We start from the raw sequence: 15,762 nt of genomic DNA on the forward strand, positions 1-15,762 counted from the left end.
TAGTGTATATAGATTCCTGTGACAAGAAAAGAGATCTTTACATATTAGCGTTGTAACGAAACGAACAGAAGTATCTAAAGAAATGAACACATATTTTTAAAATAGTGTGCTGCCCGTTAGTTTTTCGGTTAATATGTTTAATTACAAATAATGTTGAAGTCAAGTTAAATAAGAAATCACCGAAATAATTTTTTTCTACTGTTTTGCTTATAACAAATTCCGATTGAATCATCAAGAGTAAGAAATAGTGAAGACAATGAATTCTAACCTCAACGTAACGCATTCGTTTACTTATAAGGATTTGCTTCTTAAAAAACTTTATTACTCAGTGATATGTAGTGTTTTCTCACAGTTAGTTCTACTACAAATTTATGTTCTTTTGTCGAACGTTGATATTTTTCATCCGCTTCAATGGATTTTAACTTCATTAAAAACATTCACATCATTCAATACTTGGTTGTTTGTAATACCATTTTTGAGCATAATATTTGCCCAAAGTATAATATGTGCTAAAGACTATGTATTTAAATCGAATTATTGCTCAACAAGATTTCAAAAATTCATATCTGCGTTTTCTATGCATAATTTAGTTCTTCTCATTCTTCACGTCCTAGCTGGCCCGATGCTAATATGGTTATTTTTATCCCTGGGTGGAGGAAACTACCAGAGTCTCATCAAAGTTACAGAAAACAAAACTTATGTGCTAAATGAAGGAAGTTTCTTCTTAATATTGAGTGGATTTTGGACTGGTTTTTACTATTTCCTTAAAGTGTATATATCTGAAAAACATTTGGCTTTTCCAATTATTCAACAAAGGAAATGGTTACAGTTGAAAGCACAAATGGGGCCTTTATTAAAAGAAAGTTTTCTACTGTCAGTTTGGCCTACGATGTATTATATTATCATTTACGCTATCTGGGGTAGTACTTTTAGAACCAGTTTAAAAAATACTTTGGGGTTATTATCAGATGAAAATAGTTGTGGTATTCTTGTTAATCTATATTTATGGTGTTTTAGTGCTATTTATTATTTTAATATGAACTTGATGAAATTTTTCTTTAATGTGTTTCTAACAGAACTGGTAGAGTTTCCACTGTATAAAATATCACCAAACTTTTTAAATCTACAAGAGAGCATATTATTATCTGATTTACCCATTATTCAAAATTTAGCTTGTTTAGATTTATACACTCTTTCTCAATGGTCTCCACAAAGACGACAAGTATTTTTTACTCTTTCACAACCAGGAGGACACCCCCATAATTGGAATCTTCTGATAGAAAATGTTTTAAAACTATTAAAAGAATATACGGATTTGTTGGGCAAGTCAACTGAAAATAAAGATGTTGTAAAACAACCCCTAATTCCTGGTCAATTAAAAAGTCCATTACAATCCCCCGATAAATTCCAAAACCTTAGGAACATGTCTTTATTATCAGACCCGGCATTTGTGGATATTGTTGATGTGACACACTCTAATTTACCAGGAATTCAGCTAACTGAAACTTTGTTTACAAAGCTTAAACAAAAAATCAATAACATCATAAATGTTACTAAAGTTCTTTTGGGCATTGACTTCATGTTTGGCGAGTTACCCCAAGCAAATATACAAAAGTGTTTAGCCAATGGACTTATAATAATCTGGACAACTCAAGGAATTTCGGATTTAGTATGTGCTGCTTTAACTGAAGATAAATATGGTATTGTCCAAAAAGATATTCCGGGTATCGTTACTACAATAGTGCAGTTGAAACAGAACCTTGATAAGTTGAATAAAGTATCTGCTTTAACTAAAAAAGTTGCCGGATACGACGATTTTAACTATAAAATGAAAGGAGCTATCACAACAGCTCTTATAAGAAGTTTATTTAATATTTGCAGAACTTATAGAAATTATATGAGTGATTTTCCTTTAAGCAAAGATGTATCTGCATATCTTTATACCATTTGTAAAAGTTGATTGTTATTTTTAATTAGTTTATAATAATTTATATCCATATTCAATAAGTATCAGTTTTTAATTTATTTCTGTATGAATTTTCAATTTTTTAAATACTTTTTATGTACATATATTGTAGGCATTTAAAATAAAATCTTGTAAACTAATTTCTATGGTTTATTTTTTTTGTATCTTGGAGATTTAAAAAATTGGGCACAATTAAATTATTTTCTGTCAAAAAATGTCTACATTTAATTTAAACAATTGTAGTTTTTTATGGCAAAGTTTGAGTTGAATGACCAACTTTGTGTCAAATAAACTACTGTAGTTTTTGAAAGAATTGCCTATGGATTTGATATGAAAATAAAATCACTTTTTATCGAATAAATATTGATTTTTATTTTAATTAATGAATCCCATTGATCAAATTTGGATTGCAATTAAAAGTTATATATACAGGAGGTAAGTTCGATGGTTGATACACCCACTGTTAAGCTCAATGTTGACAAAATGCTTTTTTTTCAAGATTTGCAGAATTATATGTTAAATGAACTATCAAACTTAACAGGATACAAAGACAAATGAAAAGTAGTTCAAATGAATCATCAAAATATACGGGATATGCAGAAAAATAAACAGTAGTTTGAATGAACCATTAGTTGCCATCATTTTTTTGGAAGTTATGCTTCATAAGCATATTTTAGAATATCAACTCTTTCAGTACCTGTATGTTTCTTAGATAACTGATTTTCTGTAGGTCATAAGAATTACTGCAGTCTTTGAAAGAATTTTATTCATGCTGTAATGAGACTTTGTAATCTGATAGTAAAAGTTCATCCATTGATAACTCATCACTCAATTATTTTGGTTTTTTTTCCAATATATACATTAATGAATCAAAAATTTTTTCTACACAATTATTTTTTATCGCAGTTTTGTGGTATGATGCTATTTAAAAGAATTTGCTGAAGATCTTTGAAATAATTGTGTTCAACATGGAATTAAATTTTGTATTTTTGAAGAAAATTTCATCTGAAATCGATTACATACACTTTTCAGTATTTAAACCCATTTATTTTCAATTTTGATGGTATTATCTCTGTACAATTGACCTACTGTAGGTCAAAAGAACTACTGTAGTTTTCTGAAGGATTTTATTAAACTTGTAACAAGACTTTGGAATCCAATGGGTAGAATTACATTGACTGATAACCCCCAATCCAATTTTTTCCCTTTTTTTAATATATAGATTAATAATTTTCTTTACATATCAACTTTTTATATCATAATCGTGGTATGATGAACCTCTAAATTATTGGATGAAGATCTTCGAATAAATATTGTTCAAGGTGAAATGAAATTTTGCATGTTTGAATAAAATTTCATCTGTAATCGATTAGTGAAACTTTCAAGTATCTAAACCCATTTGTTTTTTCCATATTTAGATCAATATTGAATTCACTTCTTACTACTTGTAATGTTTGATGGTATTATGGCGGTACAACTGACCTACTGTTTGTCAAAAGAACTACTACAGTCTTTTATTAAACTTGAAATATAATTTTGCATTCCGATGGGTAGAAATTCATTGACTGATAATCACTATTTAGCATACTTGAAAAAAATTTCACCTGAAATCGATTAGTGACCCCTTTTTAGTATTTAAACCCATTTATTATTAAATATTTCAAATATTTAGATAATCAAAACCTTGAATTTACTTATTTCTAATTGTAATTTTTCATAGTATATGTCTGTACTATAGGTCAAAAGAACTACTGCAGTCACAGAAACAATTTTTTCAACTTCAGATGGTATTTTACTATTTTAGGTATAACATTTTCTCTTGGATAATCAATTGGCTTCCGATCCCATCCAATATTGCAAGTACTGGAAATCAGAGGTTAAAAAGGACTATTAGTGTTAAGAGAAGTTTTATTTAAAAATTAAATTTATAATTTTAATAAGAAGCTTATATTACAGTTGACAACAAGTATACCGTTTTGTTCATAATGTCAAAATAAAAGAATCAATATATTATGGCGGTAGAACTGTATCTACATTTTTTTTATATTGAATATGTCTACAAATACCTACACAAAAATCACATATAACCCGACACATCATTTTGAAGTGCGATGAATTTGCAAAAAATAAAAACTATACCTGAATCAATACATACAAATTTGACCATGCTATAAATCTAGTTGTATGAATTGATTCTTCCAAAATATTCTAATAATTGATTAATTACAAACGGTTAAGTGTGGTACATTCTCTTGTTTAATCATTACGATACATAACACGATAAAGAATTCCAACAAGATGGTTCAACTCTTAACAAATTCCCAAAATTTTTCGAATTTCAATTCCCAAGTCAAACCAGCAATGTTCTATTCTTTATCTAAGAAAAAACATAACTAACTATATGATTGTATATTTTTAATACTCGAATGTAACAATTAATATGCACCAAAGGTAATGAATGTCCCGTTTTATCCTTAGACATACATCTATAAACATAAATAACTAAACCTTCTTTCTTTAATTATTATATATTATATATATATTTTTTCTTTTAAACAGTATCAAATGGGACAAGAATAATGTACAAACTGAATAGTGAACAGCGTACTAAGTGCTCAGCGTTAAACGAAATGTTTTTGGCGGTAAGCCACATTTTTGAAAAATTTCTGCTAAATTAGAAGTAAAAATACATTAAATAAATATGAAAAGTAGCCACAGTGAGTTGGACAACGCAGCACTACCGGCTGAAATCTGTAAAAAAAATAACTCTTAAATAAAAACATTCAATACTGTTGTATATACAATTATTGTGGCTTATCAATCATTCTATCACTGTCATATTATTATTCAATCTGTTTTCAACAAATACAAGTCAGTCGTCCACATCTAATTGTGTTTGCATTCCTTAAAACCCTACGAATAGTCAGACACCTGCAACCCAAGAAGAACAGCCACTGCCTGCGACCCAGGAGCCACTGGGCGCCGTCCCATCCGCACAAAAAAAGCCCAAGCTACCTCAGAGACTATATCCAATAAACATCCTTCATTAAACCTTCATATTAGTAGGGGAGATCTGTTGTATCTTCAGTTATTGTTGTTGATTTTAATCAACACTATCAATCATTTGGTCAGTGTCATTATTATTAATGTTGGATTCATTTTGAAAAAATACAAGCCGTTCACATAGCAATCATCTTTTCCAATCAATCTGCTATACTCAAAAAACGATTATTTTGATGAATAAAATAAACGAATACTTACTGATATTTAGTGTAACATGCATATTATTGCTAATTTTTTTTGTTTAATTATTACTGACAACATTGCTTGCGTACGCCATCAGAATTCATAGTTGGTTTCATATCTATTGGTTCTACATTTTGTGGTCGGATTACATCTCCTTCCGGAGGGTCTCTTATCTGTTTTTGAGACACGATTCTATAGATCTCTACAAAAAATAACATATTCCATGAAATAACACCACAAACATAATATATTGAAACCAATTTATTAATGTGTCATGCCATTACATTAGTAAAAAAATTTAATGAAATATGCAATAAAAAGTGAAAAAAATTGTGAATATATATATATATATATATATATTTATATTAAGAAATTAGTCTTTTAGAATCCCACAAGCTTCATATATAATTGTTCAGGTTCTTTTATGAGCTGGAATAGACAATATCTGCAAGAATCACCCCACTTGGAAAGGACCTCCATCTTTTCAAACCACTAGAGTGTGAAATGTACACTTTCTGGAAAACACTAGAGTGAAGAGAATAAAACAGCTGATAGATTCGCTAAAATAGAGGCAGACAAACCCCTGGTATCAGCTACAGAACAAAATTAAAAAAGAAGGTGGATAGGGATAAAACCAATTACTGGGACAACCTACAGGGGCTGAAACAAGCAAAGAAAGAATAACCTGAATGCATCAGCCTAAGAACAACTTATGAATAATAAAAGGAGTCCTATCAGGGCACTGTCATCTCAATAATGCAGCGTGCAGTGTGTGAGACAATACGGAACTCCAGAGCACTACACCTGGTGGATGAAATAGAAGACGAAGACTTTTCAAAAGGAATATCATTAATAGATCAGCTGTAAATACTGAGGATCCCCAGAAAGGGGGCGTAATAGATCCTATTATTCTATTGGTAGCCAATGAGAAACATACAGTTAATAATTGTGAGACATTTGAACCCTATTTCTAATAGTTACAACTTTTCCTTTGGTTGTACATAATACCAGACCCTTTGTTATATAAATTAAATTTGAAATTAGACCTTTTGATTGCATAAAAAGTTGAAGCAATTTTTTGAGACATTATACAAGTAAAGTTCAAAATAATCATAAATTTAAAAGTTAGGTTAGGTTCAAAATAATCATCAATTTAAAGGTATATAACAGTAACGAAATAAATAGGAAAATGTAGAGAAATGATTTTGAAATATAAAACAGAATATTTACCTGTGAGTATATTTTGGAAAGCCATATCGACGTTAGTGGAATCTAAAGCGGACGTTTCAATGAAACTGAGTCCGTTTCTTTCTGCGAAAGCTTTAGCTTCTTCTGTGAGAACGGCACGCAAATGCCTCAGATCGGATTTGTTGCCGACTAACATGATTACTATGTTCTGATCGGCGTGATCGCGTAATTCGCGTAACCAACGTTCGACGTTTTCGTATGTCAGATGTTTGGCTATGTCATAGACGAGCAATGCACCGACGGCGCCGCGGTAATAAGCGGCCGTTATAGCTCGGTATCTTTCTTGACCGGCCGTATCCCATATCTGAGCCTTTATCGTTTTACCATCCACCTCGAATACAAACGAAAATTAATGAAAACGGTGAGGAATTTCACATTTCGAGGTTATGTTTTATGTATTAGGGGTTGGGCAAAACTTTTAACTGGTAGTGTATATATTTTATTTTATATTACCGAACAAATGATTTTAAATGATAAACACGTTTTGTTTTGAACATTAATCAATCTCAGTTTCATGAACCATTTTATCATTATCATAAATTCTAGATGCTTCTATGTTACTACTGACATAATGACGACTTTTTAGCCTTTATGCTATTATAAGCGATTTAAAAATGTTCTAGAAGCTTTTAATTGATATGGAAAGTTCTAAAATGTGATTGATTTAAAACAACCAAATCGAAATGAAGTACATCTAAATTTTCTAGAATATTCTGGTACTGGACATTTTGATATCTGATGGTGTATAAACTGGAATAAAGTGACTGTAAGTCAATTCAAACGTGTTTGTAAACTAGTAAAGATCAATTGGAATAAAGAGTAAACAATTATGAAAAAAAATTCAGGTGAAAAAATCAAAACTATTTGGATGTTTTAATACCAAAAATTTCCGTGTCTGATGGTGTATAAACTGGAATAAAGTGACTGTAAGTCAGTTCAAACGTGTTTGCAAACGAGTAAAGATCAAATGGAATAAAGAATAAACAGTTACAAAAAGAAATTCAAGTGAAAAAAAAACTATTTGGATGTTTTGGTATGTTCCAATTCCAGAAAAGTCCATGTCTGATGGTGTATAAACTGGAATAAAGTGACTGTAAGTCAGTTCATATGTGTTTGCCAATGAGTAAAGATCAATTGGAATAAAAAATAATCATTTCGTAGCCATACAGTAGTTAATTATGCATTATGTAATCTATCACATACAACAATGAGGATTTCAAAATAGGATCATCTGATAAAAATTTCCTTAATCCCCATCTCCAAAACACAGAGACATTGGGAGCGATATTTAACATTTTATATAATCAATTACTCTCTCTAGATCAAGTGTGCTCAATCTGAATTCAAACTGACTCTTTTCCAAAACTTTTTTTTCACATTTCCACAACGTGAATTTAATATATGATATGACATGTTAAATAAATGTATAGATAAAATTTTAATTTCAGGTCCTTTACTGCATCATGAGTCTAGAACATACACACCAAGGTCACAAACATATAGATAATTAACCTCGACTTTTACTCTATCAATTGCAATATTAATACAAAATTTATTTAAACAATATCGATCTAGTTAAATGTATAAAGTACAAAAAATTATTTTTGATTCATTAATTTTTGGAAATATAAATATTTGAATAGATAATTATGTTCATTAGTAGGTATTTTGTGTTCTAAAAATAAATTTATCAATGGTTATATACAGGTAAATTTGTAAGGTAATAAGGATGAAAATTTTATTTCAAAAAGTTGAGGTATAACTTTAAAATGATATAAATACAGTGGAGAGTACCTTCTGCATGCCCAGAGGGAGCAGCTGTATTCTTTATTTTGTCTCCCAACTCTAAAAGCACTAGCTAACAGACATAGACTAACCCTAATGTGGCTACTAGGTCTCCTAGGTAAATTAGGAAGCAAGCAGCCTTGCAACTACTCCAATTCTAGGATCAAAGCCCTACTGTGACCTCATGAGATGCCACATCAATAATGAACTGAAAGGATGACTAAAGAATCAGATAGTATCACTGAAGAAACTCTCCAGGTCTAATATCATGCAAAATATTCATAACTGAATGAAGAAATTTGATGAGCTTCTTGTGATAACCATAAATGATATCAAACTGGTGGTGGGTCTTTTGACAGGTCACTGCCCCCTTAAACATCACCTTAAGATGATAGGCATTGACATCTGAAGAAAAAAACCAAAAAACTAGCCTCCTTTGGGAAGGAGAGTATTTTGGAAGCAGAACAATGAGATGTAGAGTCATGTACAAAATATCCTTTGTGTATAGATGCAGAGTGTCAAACAATCTACAATCTAATGTTTATAATATAAAATTCCAGAATAGTTTTCAAAAGAATTAGTCATAATAAATCTGCTTTTTTAGAAGTGGTACTGTTGAAATAACTATTTTATAGATAAGATACAGAAAAATATTTATATAATGTTAATATTATAATTCATTCAAAGTAGCAGCTATTTTTCTAATATTTGAGTAAATCAAAGATATTTGGTATTTAAATATTATAGCATTCAAATTCAAGGCTATAATGTGATTTAAAAAAATCACAATTGAGTGAATCATCAATAATTAAAATTCTTTAATATATCATCAAAATAAATAAAATCCATTGTAATAGACAATAGGAGGTGGAAAAAGGACCAAAACTAAGAATAAAAATAATGAAAGGAAGTAGAAATGAAAAAAGAGGAAATTAAAATGTATTATGAAAAAAAAAACAATCACCAATTTAGTCTCACATATTCACATATGGGACACATAACTGTTGTCAAGTATTCAATTACAAACTATTTGTTTTACAATAAACTAGAAACAACTGTTTTTCTAAAACTTCCAAATCCTCTTTGTCATTTAAACTAGATTTATTAACTGTATATATTTTTAAACATTGATTACATTTTTTATATAAATAACTTACCTGTATACTTCTAGTAGCAAATTCAACTCCTATGGTTGATTTAGATTCCAAATTAAATTCGTTTCTAGTGAATCTTGATAATAAATTACTTTTTCCTACACCAGAATCACCAATAAGAACAACTAAAACAAGTAATGTTCTCAGTACCGGATTTTTGTTTGCATAATCAAACTACAGTTGTAGTTAATTTTGTAATAATCGATATCTTTGCAATAAAAATGAACGAACAATATTACTGCTGTCACTTTTTTTGTAGCAACAACTTGACCTCTGACTTGATGACATGTCAATTTACAAGTTTTTTCTTTAATTAAATTTCACCAAATCTAATTTAACTAAAAAGCATAACTCACCTTTAAATAAATAATCGTACTCATCATCTTTAGTACTCATTTTTTCAGTCACTTTATAGTTTATATTTCAGATACCTTTACAAATATTCTTTAATAACACAAAAGATAATTTTAACACATATCAGTTAAAACGAAAATATCGTTCATATGAATAATTAGTATATATCACAGACACATTACTTTCGAAACGTTAACAAAAAATTGTAGGATGTTTCAAATTTATTCAAAATACTTTCTTTTATATTTCTATATTACCAAAATGGCGTCTGTTTTGTTGATAATTAATTTTGTACGCCCCTTTGACAACATACGTCAAAATTACAACGAAAACACGCAAGCGTCAAAGTTTCTCATATGTGCATTTTTTTTTTGAAAAATGTGGCATTTTCTTACGAGTTCATCTTTGAACAATTGGTTAAGCTTATATAAATTATTGACGTAATTACGGATGTGATATTACTTTCCGCAAAGTAATAAGTAATAAATTGTGAGATACTATAGCTGCTTTGGCAGAGTTTATATTTGAAAACCAAATGGCTTTTGAGGAACTATGATTGGATGTATCATACGATTTAAATGTTCGGAATGTAATCCGGATTATGTCCAATGTTATTCGGAAACTGATCAAAGTAAGGCTAGTTCACACTTAGCCGAATGACACAAAAGTATAATCGTTTCATATTTTCTCAGTTGTCCATTCAAGAGAAGAGGCTTCTTTACTATTTCAGGATGCGAATATCAAATTTTGATGACCTACATGTAAGAAACGAAGAATCTATATAATAGTTGTCGTACTATCCCTCGAAAATGGCACGACATTGAAGTATCGATTGACCGACTCGAACATTTTTCAAGTGTGTACGTTCTCGTATAACCTTCGTTCCTAATGTAGTGTACTCCAGCGATGTGGTTAATCTATGGTGTACCCGGCGACGTTTAAACTACAATCGCCTAAGTATGAAACTAGCCTAATTGTCAGCTGACGGGTTGCTTATTTGGTTTTTTAAACTTTATAAATTATTAATTCGCTATATATAGTTAATTCTTGCGAGCAGCTTAATTTATGGGTTTTTATGGCTTGTGGTTCTTAAATTTTCTACTTTTCAAGATAAAAATATCTTGATATTAAACTTTAATGTAAAATTTATGCGAGTGTGTAATTCGCTAATAATTGCTGGATAAAAATTATTATATAGCTAAAAACTATTATACAATTCAATAATAAGAGAGAGATATACATGAAATATTATCAAAAAATTAATACACGAAACAAAATAATAAAGGTTTTTGTAGGTTGTTCGGAAACTGATAAAAATCTCGCAATCAGCGGATATGTGATCGACCCGATCTGATGTTATAGTTGCCTCAAATAATGACAAATATAATAGTTAGGTTATAAAATGTAATAGAATTAAAGTAAAAAAATAGAATATATTTTGATAAGTTCTCATATTAGTTTTAAATAAAAATGTTAAGTATTAATAGCATGACTTTTTTATTTTTTTTTATATTTTGTATAAAATATATAAATTCTTGGAGTTGGAATCCCATGTGTTTAATGATGGAATGTTGCAACAATGATTATATTGTAGGAGATGTAAACAGTAGGTATATTTTCACGATTAGTAAATATTTCGTTTATAAAAGTGTAATACGAAATGGAATATTTTAGAATTAAGAGCTACACTTAGAAGTAAAGTGTATGGACAACATTTAGTAGAAAATGTTGTCGATGCCATTCAAGCACATTTATATTTCAAACCACAAAAACCGCTTACGTTAAGTTTTCATGGTTGGCCTGGTGGAGGTAAAAACTATGTTTCTTCATTTATTGCAAAGAGTTTATATAAGAATGGTTTAAAAAGTAAATATGTACATTACTTTATTGGAAGGGTTCATTTTCCAGAACATTCTCAAGTAAAGAAGTATAAGGTAAGTAATTGAACTATATTGCATATATATCAATTGCAGGAATTTACATCGAAATTTTAGGAAAATTTGTATGGTTGGTTACAAGGTAACTTGTCTTCTTGTCCAAAACAATTGTTCATTTTTGATGAGGTTGATAAAATGCCACCTCAATTATTAAATGCTATCAAACCAATGATTGATTATAGGGCTTCTATAAATGGTATTGATTATACTCAAGCTATATTTATATTTCTTTCAAATACTGGTGAAGAAGTTATAAATGATCATTATTATCATCTATGGAGTGAAGGTAGAAATAGAGAAAGCTTGAAATTAACAGATTTTGATAGTCTCATAGCTAAGGGAGCTTTCAACGAAGAAGGTAAACCATAAACTTACTACTATCAGATCTTTAGTTAGATAATTGCAGGTGGATTCCACTATTCAGATGTTATTAAAAGCAATCTAATTGATCATTACATACCGTTTCTACCGATGCAAGAAAATCATGTCAAACAGTGCATTTTAGATCAATTTAGGGATCGTGGAATTCCTTCTCCTAAAGAAGAACATGTTCAGTAAGTGATTTTATATTAAAGTTTATGTAAGAATAATTTGATTTTCCCAACAAATATGACCCATAAAGGCTCAAATTTAAAATTTACGCCTTGAACATCTACTAACAATTCAAGTTATAGTACAATCAAATTGAGCTCTAGTTGTGGCTCCAAAGCACCTGATCAGCTTCTCAGAAGACATCAGTCTTTGGTAATGTCAAGTGGGCCACAACGGGCCTATCTGCTAAATGGCCCCTTACAATCTACGAACATCTTCAAGCATTGTGTTGATTTCTTTTTTTAAAGTTATAGGTATTTTGTAATTTTTGATTGCACAGTTTTATTATCAGTGAGTTTTAATTTTTGTTTTATCTGGCATATGTGATAGTAAATTGTCAAAAACCAAATTGTTTTCTCATTTTAGAGAAATAATGAATGTTGTGGAATGGGGTCCGAAGGATTCGAAATTGTTTTCAAAAACAGGTTGTAAAAGAATAAGTTCACAAGTTAGTATATTAGTAGCGAAATATTATTGGCATAAACTACATAAGGAATTATAATAAATTTTATTATTATCGAAAATTACTAGAATCAGTTCATCTTAGAATGAAAAAAATTGGATTTATTGGAACAAACATTCACATTCCGATCAAGAAAATTAAATAGAATCAAATAAAAAACTACTTAATTTTATTTGAAATAAGTTTGAATTTAAAATTGCATGCTAATACTGCTGTGATCTAAATGCATCTGTAATTTTTACATATTATTGTTGTAATTAAATTATTGACAATTAAAACCTATTGTATTATTCAAAACTTGTGCTATACCCTATTTAAACACCACATTGTAACCTCTTTTACCTGGCTAGAGACTCATCCCCAGGAAGTGGTATTCAGCCTCAGTTAAACACCATGAAGCCGGTCCTGTTCGATTATAATGGCCGCTTGACATGATGTAATACAATGCAAGACACAATATTTCTCCCTTTACCTGGGTGGGACACCCCTCGCCCTAGAAAATGAATCCCCAAATGGAGGATAACTGTTTTTACTCAAACTAGAGCTCTCTTTTCCTCTTCTTTTGGCTATTGGTCGTCCTTTTTAACCAAAACAGCAGCAAACAACCCCAGCCCTGCAGAGGAGCTATTCCTATACCAGGGCCAATAAACCGTTCCCTTATCACTTTTGTGTTTTTGAACAAAATGAGACCTAAAATCTAAAAATTTCAAAATCTAATTTTTATTCAGAAGAAACCTAAAATGAAAATTTAGCAACAAAAATAAATTATATAAATTTAAAAAGAAAAAGACAAAAAAATTTAATTAAAAAATTTATAGTTACATATACAAATTATTCATATTGACCACCCTATCTTTAATTGTACAATGTTGAATAGATAAACCCATTTTTTTAAAAACATCCAAAATTGGCCAACTATTGAATGAATCTAGTTGAGACTGATGTAAATAAATGATGATCAATGTACATTTTGGTATCTGTTGGTGGATGCAATATGACAATACTGCTGCACCTAATCCTGTTACCAAATTCGGTTGTTCCAATTTTGTGTAACTCAAGTTACTTTCAATATTTGAGATGGTTTTTATAATATATGCTGGTTTCTCAAGAAGAAATGGGTTTTGATAATTATAAATAGAGTCAGATTTAATTGTATATATAATTTTTGCCTTCAATATCCAATGTTCAATTGCTTCAACTACCTGAAAAAATCTCAACTATATTATATTATTAATACTACTACGTTTATTACCTGACAAGCATTCAATTCTTTTCCTTCATAGTAAACTACAAAATACTGTTTTTCTTTAAATGAATATATATCAATTCCTCCATTGATAAGTGTACAAATAGGTTTTTGATTGTTTAAAATACAGTCGTTTAATAAATCTCTTACAATTCTGGATTCGATAACAATAAGAGAATTTATTTCGTGGGGAGTTTCGTAGTTACCTTCCCATTTAGGTGTAATTCTACAAATATGTAAAAATAATATAAATCGTAATGTTTAAAATTTATTGTTTTACTCTACGTATTCTGGATACTCTTCTAAATCTTCATCGATTAAAGCTCTTGTACTGGGTTCTACAATTTCACCAAATAAAACAGAACTCATTTTTCAAAATAAAACAATAGTGACTGGAAAAATCATTAAACTCCAAATATTTTTCGGCTTCTTTATTATTATTATTTATTGGTGGCCTCTTACATAACAGTCTATTCGCTAACCGTCTAATTTATAGCGATCAGGTATATGGATTTGTGATAAAGTTCATTATTTATATGAAAATTGTACAGGATTTGGTTTATGATTATAATTATTAAACCACAGTCCACTTCCTGTATTAACCTCAAAATATAACAAGTCTAGTGGCCTAAGCAGAATCGTTAACTAACCGTATAATTTATATTTGAAATTATTAATTTTTTGGAACAGTTATAAACAACAAATGACGAAAAAATATCAACTTCGTTTAATAAAAGTAATTTTATGAAAACAATTATCAATCCCCAACTATTTTTCGGCTTTGATGCTAGTGGCCTATATAATGGACCATTCATTTTACAGCCAAATATAGCGATTTATTAACGTGAAAACTCTACTGGACTTGGTCTATGGTTATAAATGTAACCTTGAAATATTTTGACTTCAATATAAATGGCCTCTTATTTAGTAGAATCAGTAACTATGATCTTCACTAATCATATAATTTAACTTTAAGATAATTCATTTTTTTGGGCTATTATAAACAACAAATAATAACAAAATATGAAATAGTTTAGAGTAGTTGTTTATTATTTAAAACAAAACTGTATTTAGTATTACTGAATATCATACGTGTATTTTTCAATTATCTATGTATCATTTACTGTCATGAGGCAATCTAAGAAAACAGCTGATTTACGTCAAATAAACAATTTATTTTCTCATATATACTTTTTAGATCTAATACAGCTAAGAATGAGAATTTTTGTAGTTCTTTTTAGTCAGCTTTCAAGCAATTTACAAAATTTAGAACGTCTGTGTTCGTTTTATACATAAATTACGGTTGTTTTTTTAGACATTAATTTCCACTGTTGCCTTTATAAAACTTGAGTAGGTTGCAAAGTTATAAACCAGTGGTAGCTGAAAGATACAAGGTCAAACTTGAAGCTTTTTGTGGAGTTAACCTTTGAAAAGGGTTTTAATCAAACTGCTGCTCATTTTCCACAAGTTTCCAATGTATTTGCGTTTCAAATTATATTATCCTTTGCATACACTAATCAAAACAATGCATGGTGCAAAAATAATTATTGTTTACAGAGTTTCAATGATTATTACATCCATCGAAACATTTTTTCACTTTATACTTAGGCATTAATATTATCTTTTGTATCTCGTGTGGAATAAAAACGAATGATTCAAAGTGGTATTTTGAGCAGGATGTTTCTTGATGATTAAAAACGAATGTTTAATGTATTTTGTGTTTTGGCAAGGAAAAAATACTTCAAAACCATATCATGGGAGTATTGTGGTTC

The 15,762-nt window shown here is 29.5% G+C and overlaps 4 protein-coding genes across 4 annotated transcripts; 2 read left to right on the top strand and 2 right to left on the bottom strand.

Moving 5' to 3' along the window:
- The first annotated feature begins 45 nt into the window (after positions 1 to 45).
- Positions 46 to 2,327, top strand: LOC130441746 (nucleoporin NDC1). The gene has a single exon (XM_056775531.1). The coding sequence runs from the start codon at positions 257 to 259 to the stop codon at positions 1,958 to 1,960; it is 1,704 nt and encodes a 567-aa protein (XP_056631509.1). The 5' UTR covers positions 46 to 256; the 3' UTR covers positions 1,961 to 2,327.
- A 1,527-nt stretch (positions 2,328 to 3,854) lies between these two features.
- LOC130441181 (ras-related protein Rab-11A) lies at positions 3,855 to 10,106 on the bottom strand. Its single transcript, XM_056774742.1, has 5 exons — positions 9,756 to 10,106; positions 9,403 to 9,524; positions 6,443 to 6,791; positions 5,228 to 5,414; positions 3,855 to 4,717 (listed from the first exon to the last, which is right to left on the bottom strand). The coding sequence occupies exons 1-4, from the start codon at positions 9,793 to 9,795 to the stop codon at positions 5,278 to 5,280; spliced, it is 648 nt and encodes a 215-aa protein (XP_056630720.1). The 5' UTR covers positions 9,796 to 10,106; the 3' UTR covers positions 3,855 to 4,717; positions 5,228 to 5,277.
- An 874-nt stretch (positions 10,107 to 10,980) lies between these two features.
- LOC130441521 (torsin-1A-like) lies at positions 10,981 to 13,022 on the top strand. The gene is made up of 5 exons (XM_056775241.1): positions 10,981 to 11,359; positions 11,428 to 11,687; positions 11,748 to 12,048; positions 12,097 to 12,244; positions 12,648 to 13,022. The coding sequence occupies exons 1-5, from the start codon at positions 11,224 to 11,226 to the stop codon at positions 12,781 to 12,783; spliced, it is 981 nt and encodes a 326-aa protein (XP_056631219.1). The 5' UTR covers positions 10,981 to 11,223; the 3' UTR covers positions 12,784 to 13,022.
- Positions 13,023 to 13,127: 105 nt separating this feature from the next.
- Positions 13,128 to 14,585, bottom strand: LOC130441522 (uncharacterized). Its single transcript, XM_056775242.1, has 3 exons — positions 14,271 to 14,585; positions 13,997 to 14,216; positions 13,128 to 13,946 (listed from the first exon to the last, which is right to left on the bottom strand). Exons 1-3 carry the CDS (start codon positions 14,357 to 14,359, stop codon positions 13,563 to 13,565), a joined length of 693 nt encoding a protein of 230 aa, XP_056631220.1. The 5' UTR covers positions 14,360 to 14,585; the 3' UTR covers positions 13,128 to 13,562.
- Positions 14,586 to 15,762: the final 1,177 nt, after the last annotated feature.

This window comes from Diorhabda sublineata, chromosome 3, assembly GCF_026230105.1.
Source record: "Diorhabda sublineata isolate icDioSubl1.1 chromosome 3, icDioSubl1.1, whole genome shotgun sequence".
NCBI lineage: Eukaryota > Metazoa > Arthropoda > Insecta > Coleoptera > Chrysomelidae > Diorhabda > Diorhabda sublineata.

Excerpts from the sequence above, each read along its gene's own strand:
- LOC130441746 (XM_056775531.1), top strand. The coding sequence starts at position 257 with ATGAATTCTAACCTCAACGTAACGCATTCGTTTACTTATAAGGATTTG.
- LOC130441181 (XM_056774742.1), bottom strand. The coding sequence starts at position 9,795 with ATGAGTACTAAAGATGATGAGTACGATTATTTATTTAAAG. Across the intron at positions 9,525-9,755 it reads GTACGATTATTTATTTAAAG|TTGTTCTTATTGGTGATTCT; the intron begins GTGAGTTATGCT and ends TACTTGTTTTAG. Across the intron at positions 5,415-6,442 it reads TTTCCAAAATATACTCACAG|AGATCTATAGAATCGTGTCT; the intron begins GTAAATATTCTG and ends TATTTTTTGTAG.
- LOC130441521 (XM_056775241.1), top strand. The coding sequence starts at position 11,224 with ATGTTAAGTATTAATAGCATGACTTTTTTATTTTTTTTTATATTTTGT. Across the intron at positions 12,049-12,096 it reads GGGAGCTTTCAACGAAGAAG|GTGGATTCCACTATTCAGAT; the intron begins GTAAACCATAAA and ends AGATAATTGCAG. Across the intron at positions 12,245-12,647 it reads CCTAAAGAAGAACATGTTCA|AGAAATAATGAATGTTGTGG; the intron begins GTAAGTGATTTT and ends TTCTCATTTTAG.
- LOC130441522 (XM_056775242.1), bottom strand. The coding sequence starts at position 14,359 with ATGAGTTCTGTTTTATTTGGTGAAATTGTAGAACCCAGTACAAGAGCT. Across the intron at positions 14,217-14,270 it reads GAGTATCCAGAATACGTAGA|AATTACACCTAAATGGGAAG; the intron begins GTAAAACAATAA and ends ACATATTTGTAG. Across the intron at positions 13,947-13,996 it reads AAGAATTGAATGCTTGTCAG|GTAGTTGAAGCAATTGAACA; the intron begins GTAATAAACGTA and ends AGATTTTTTCAG.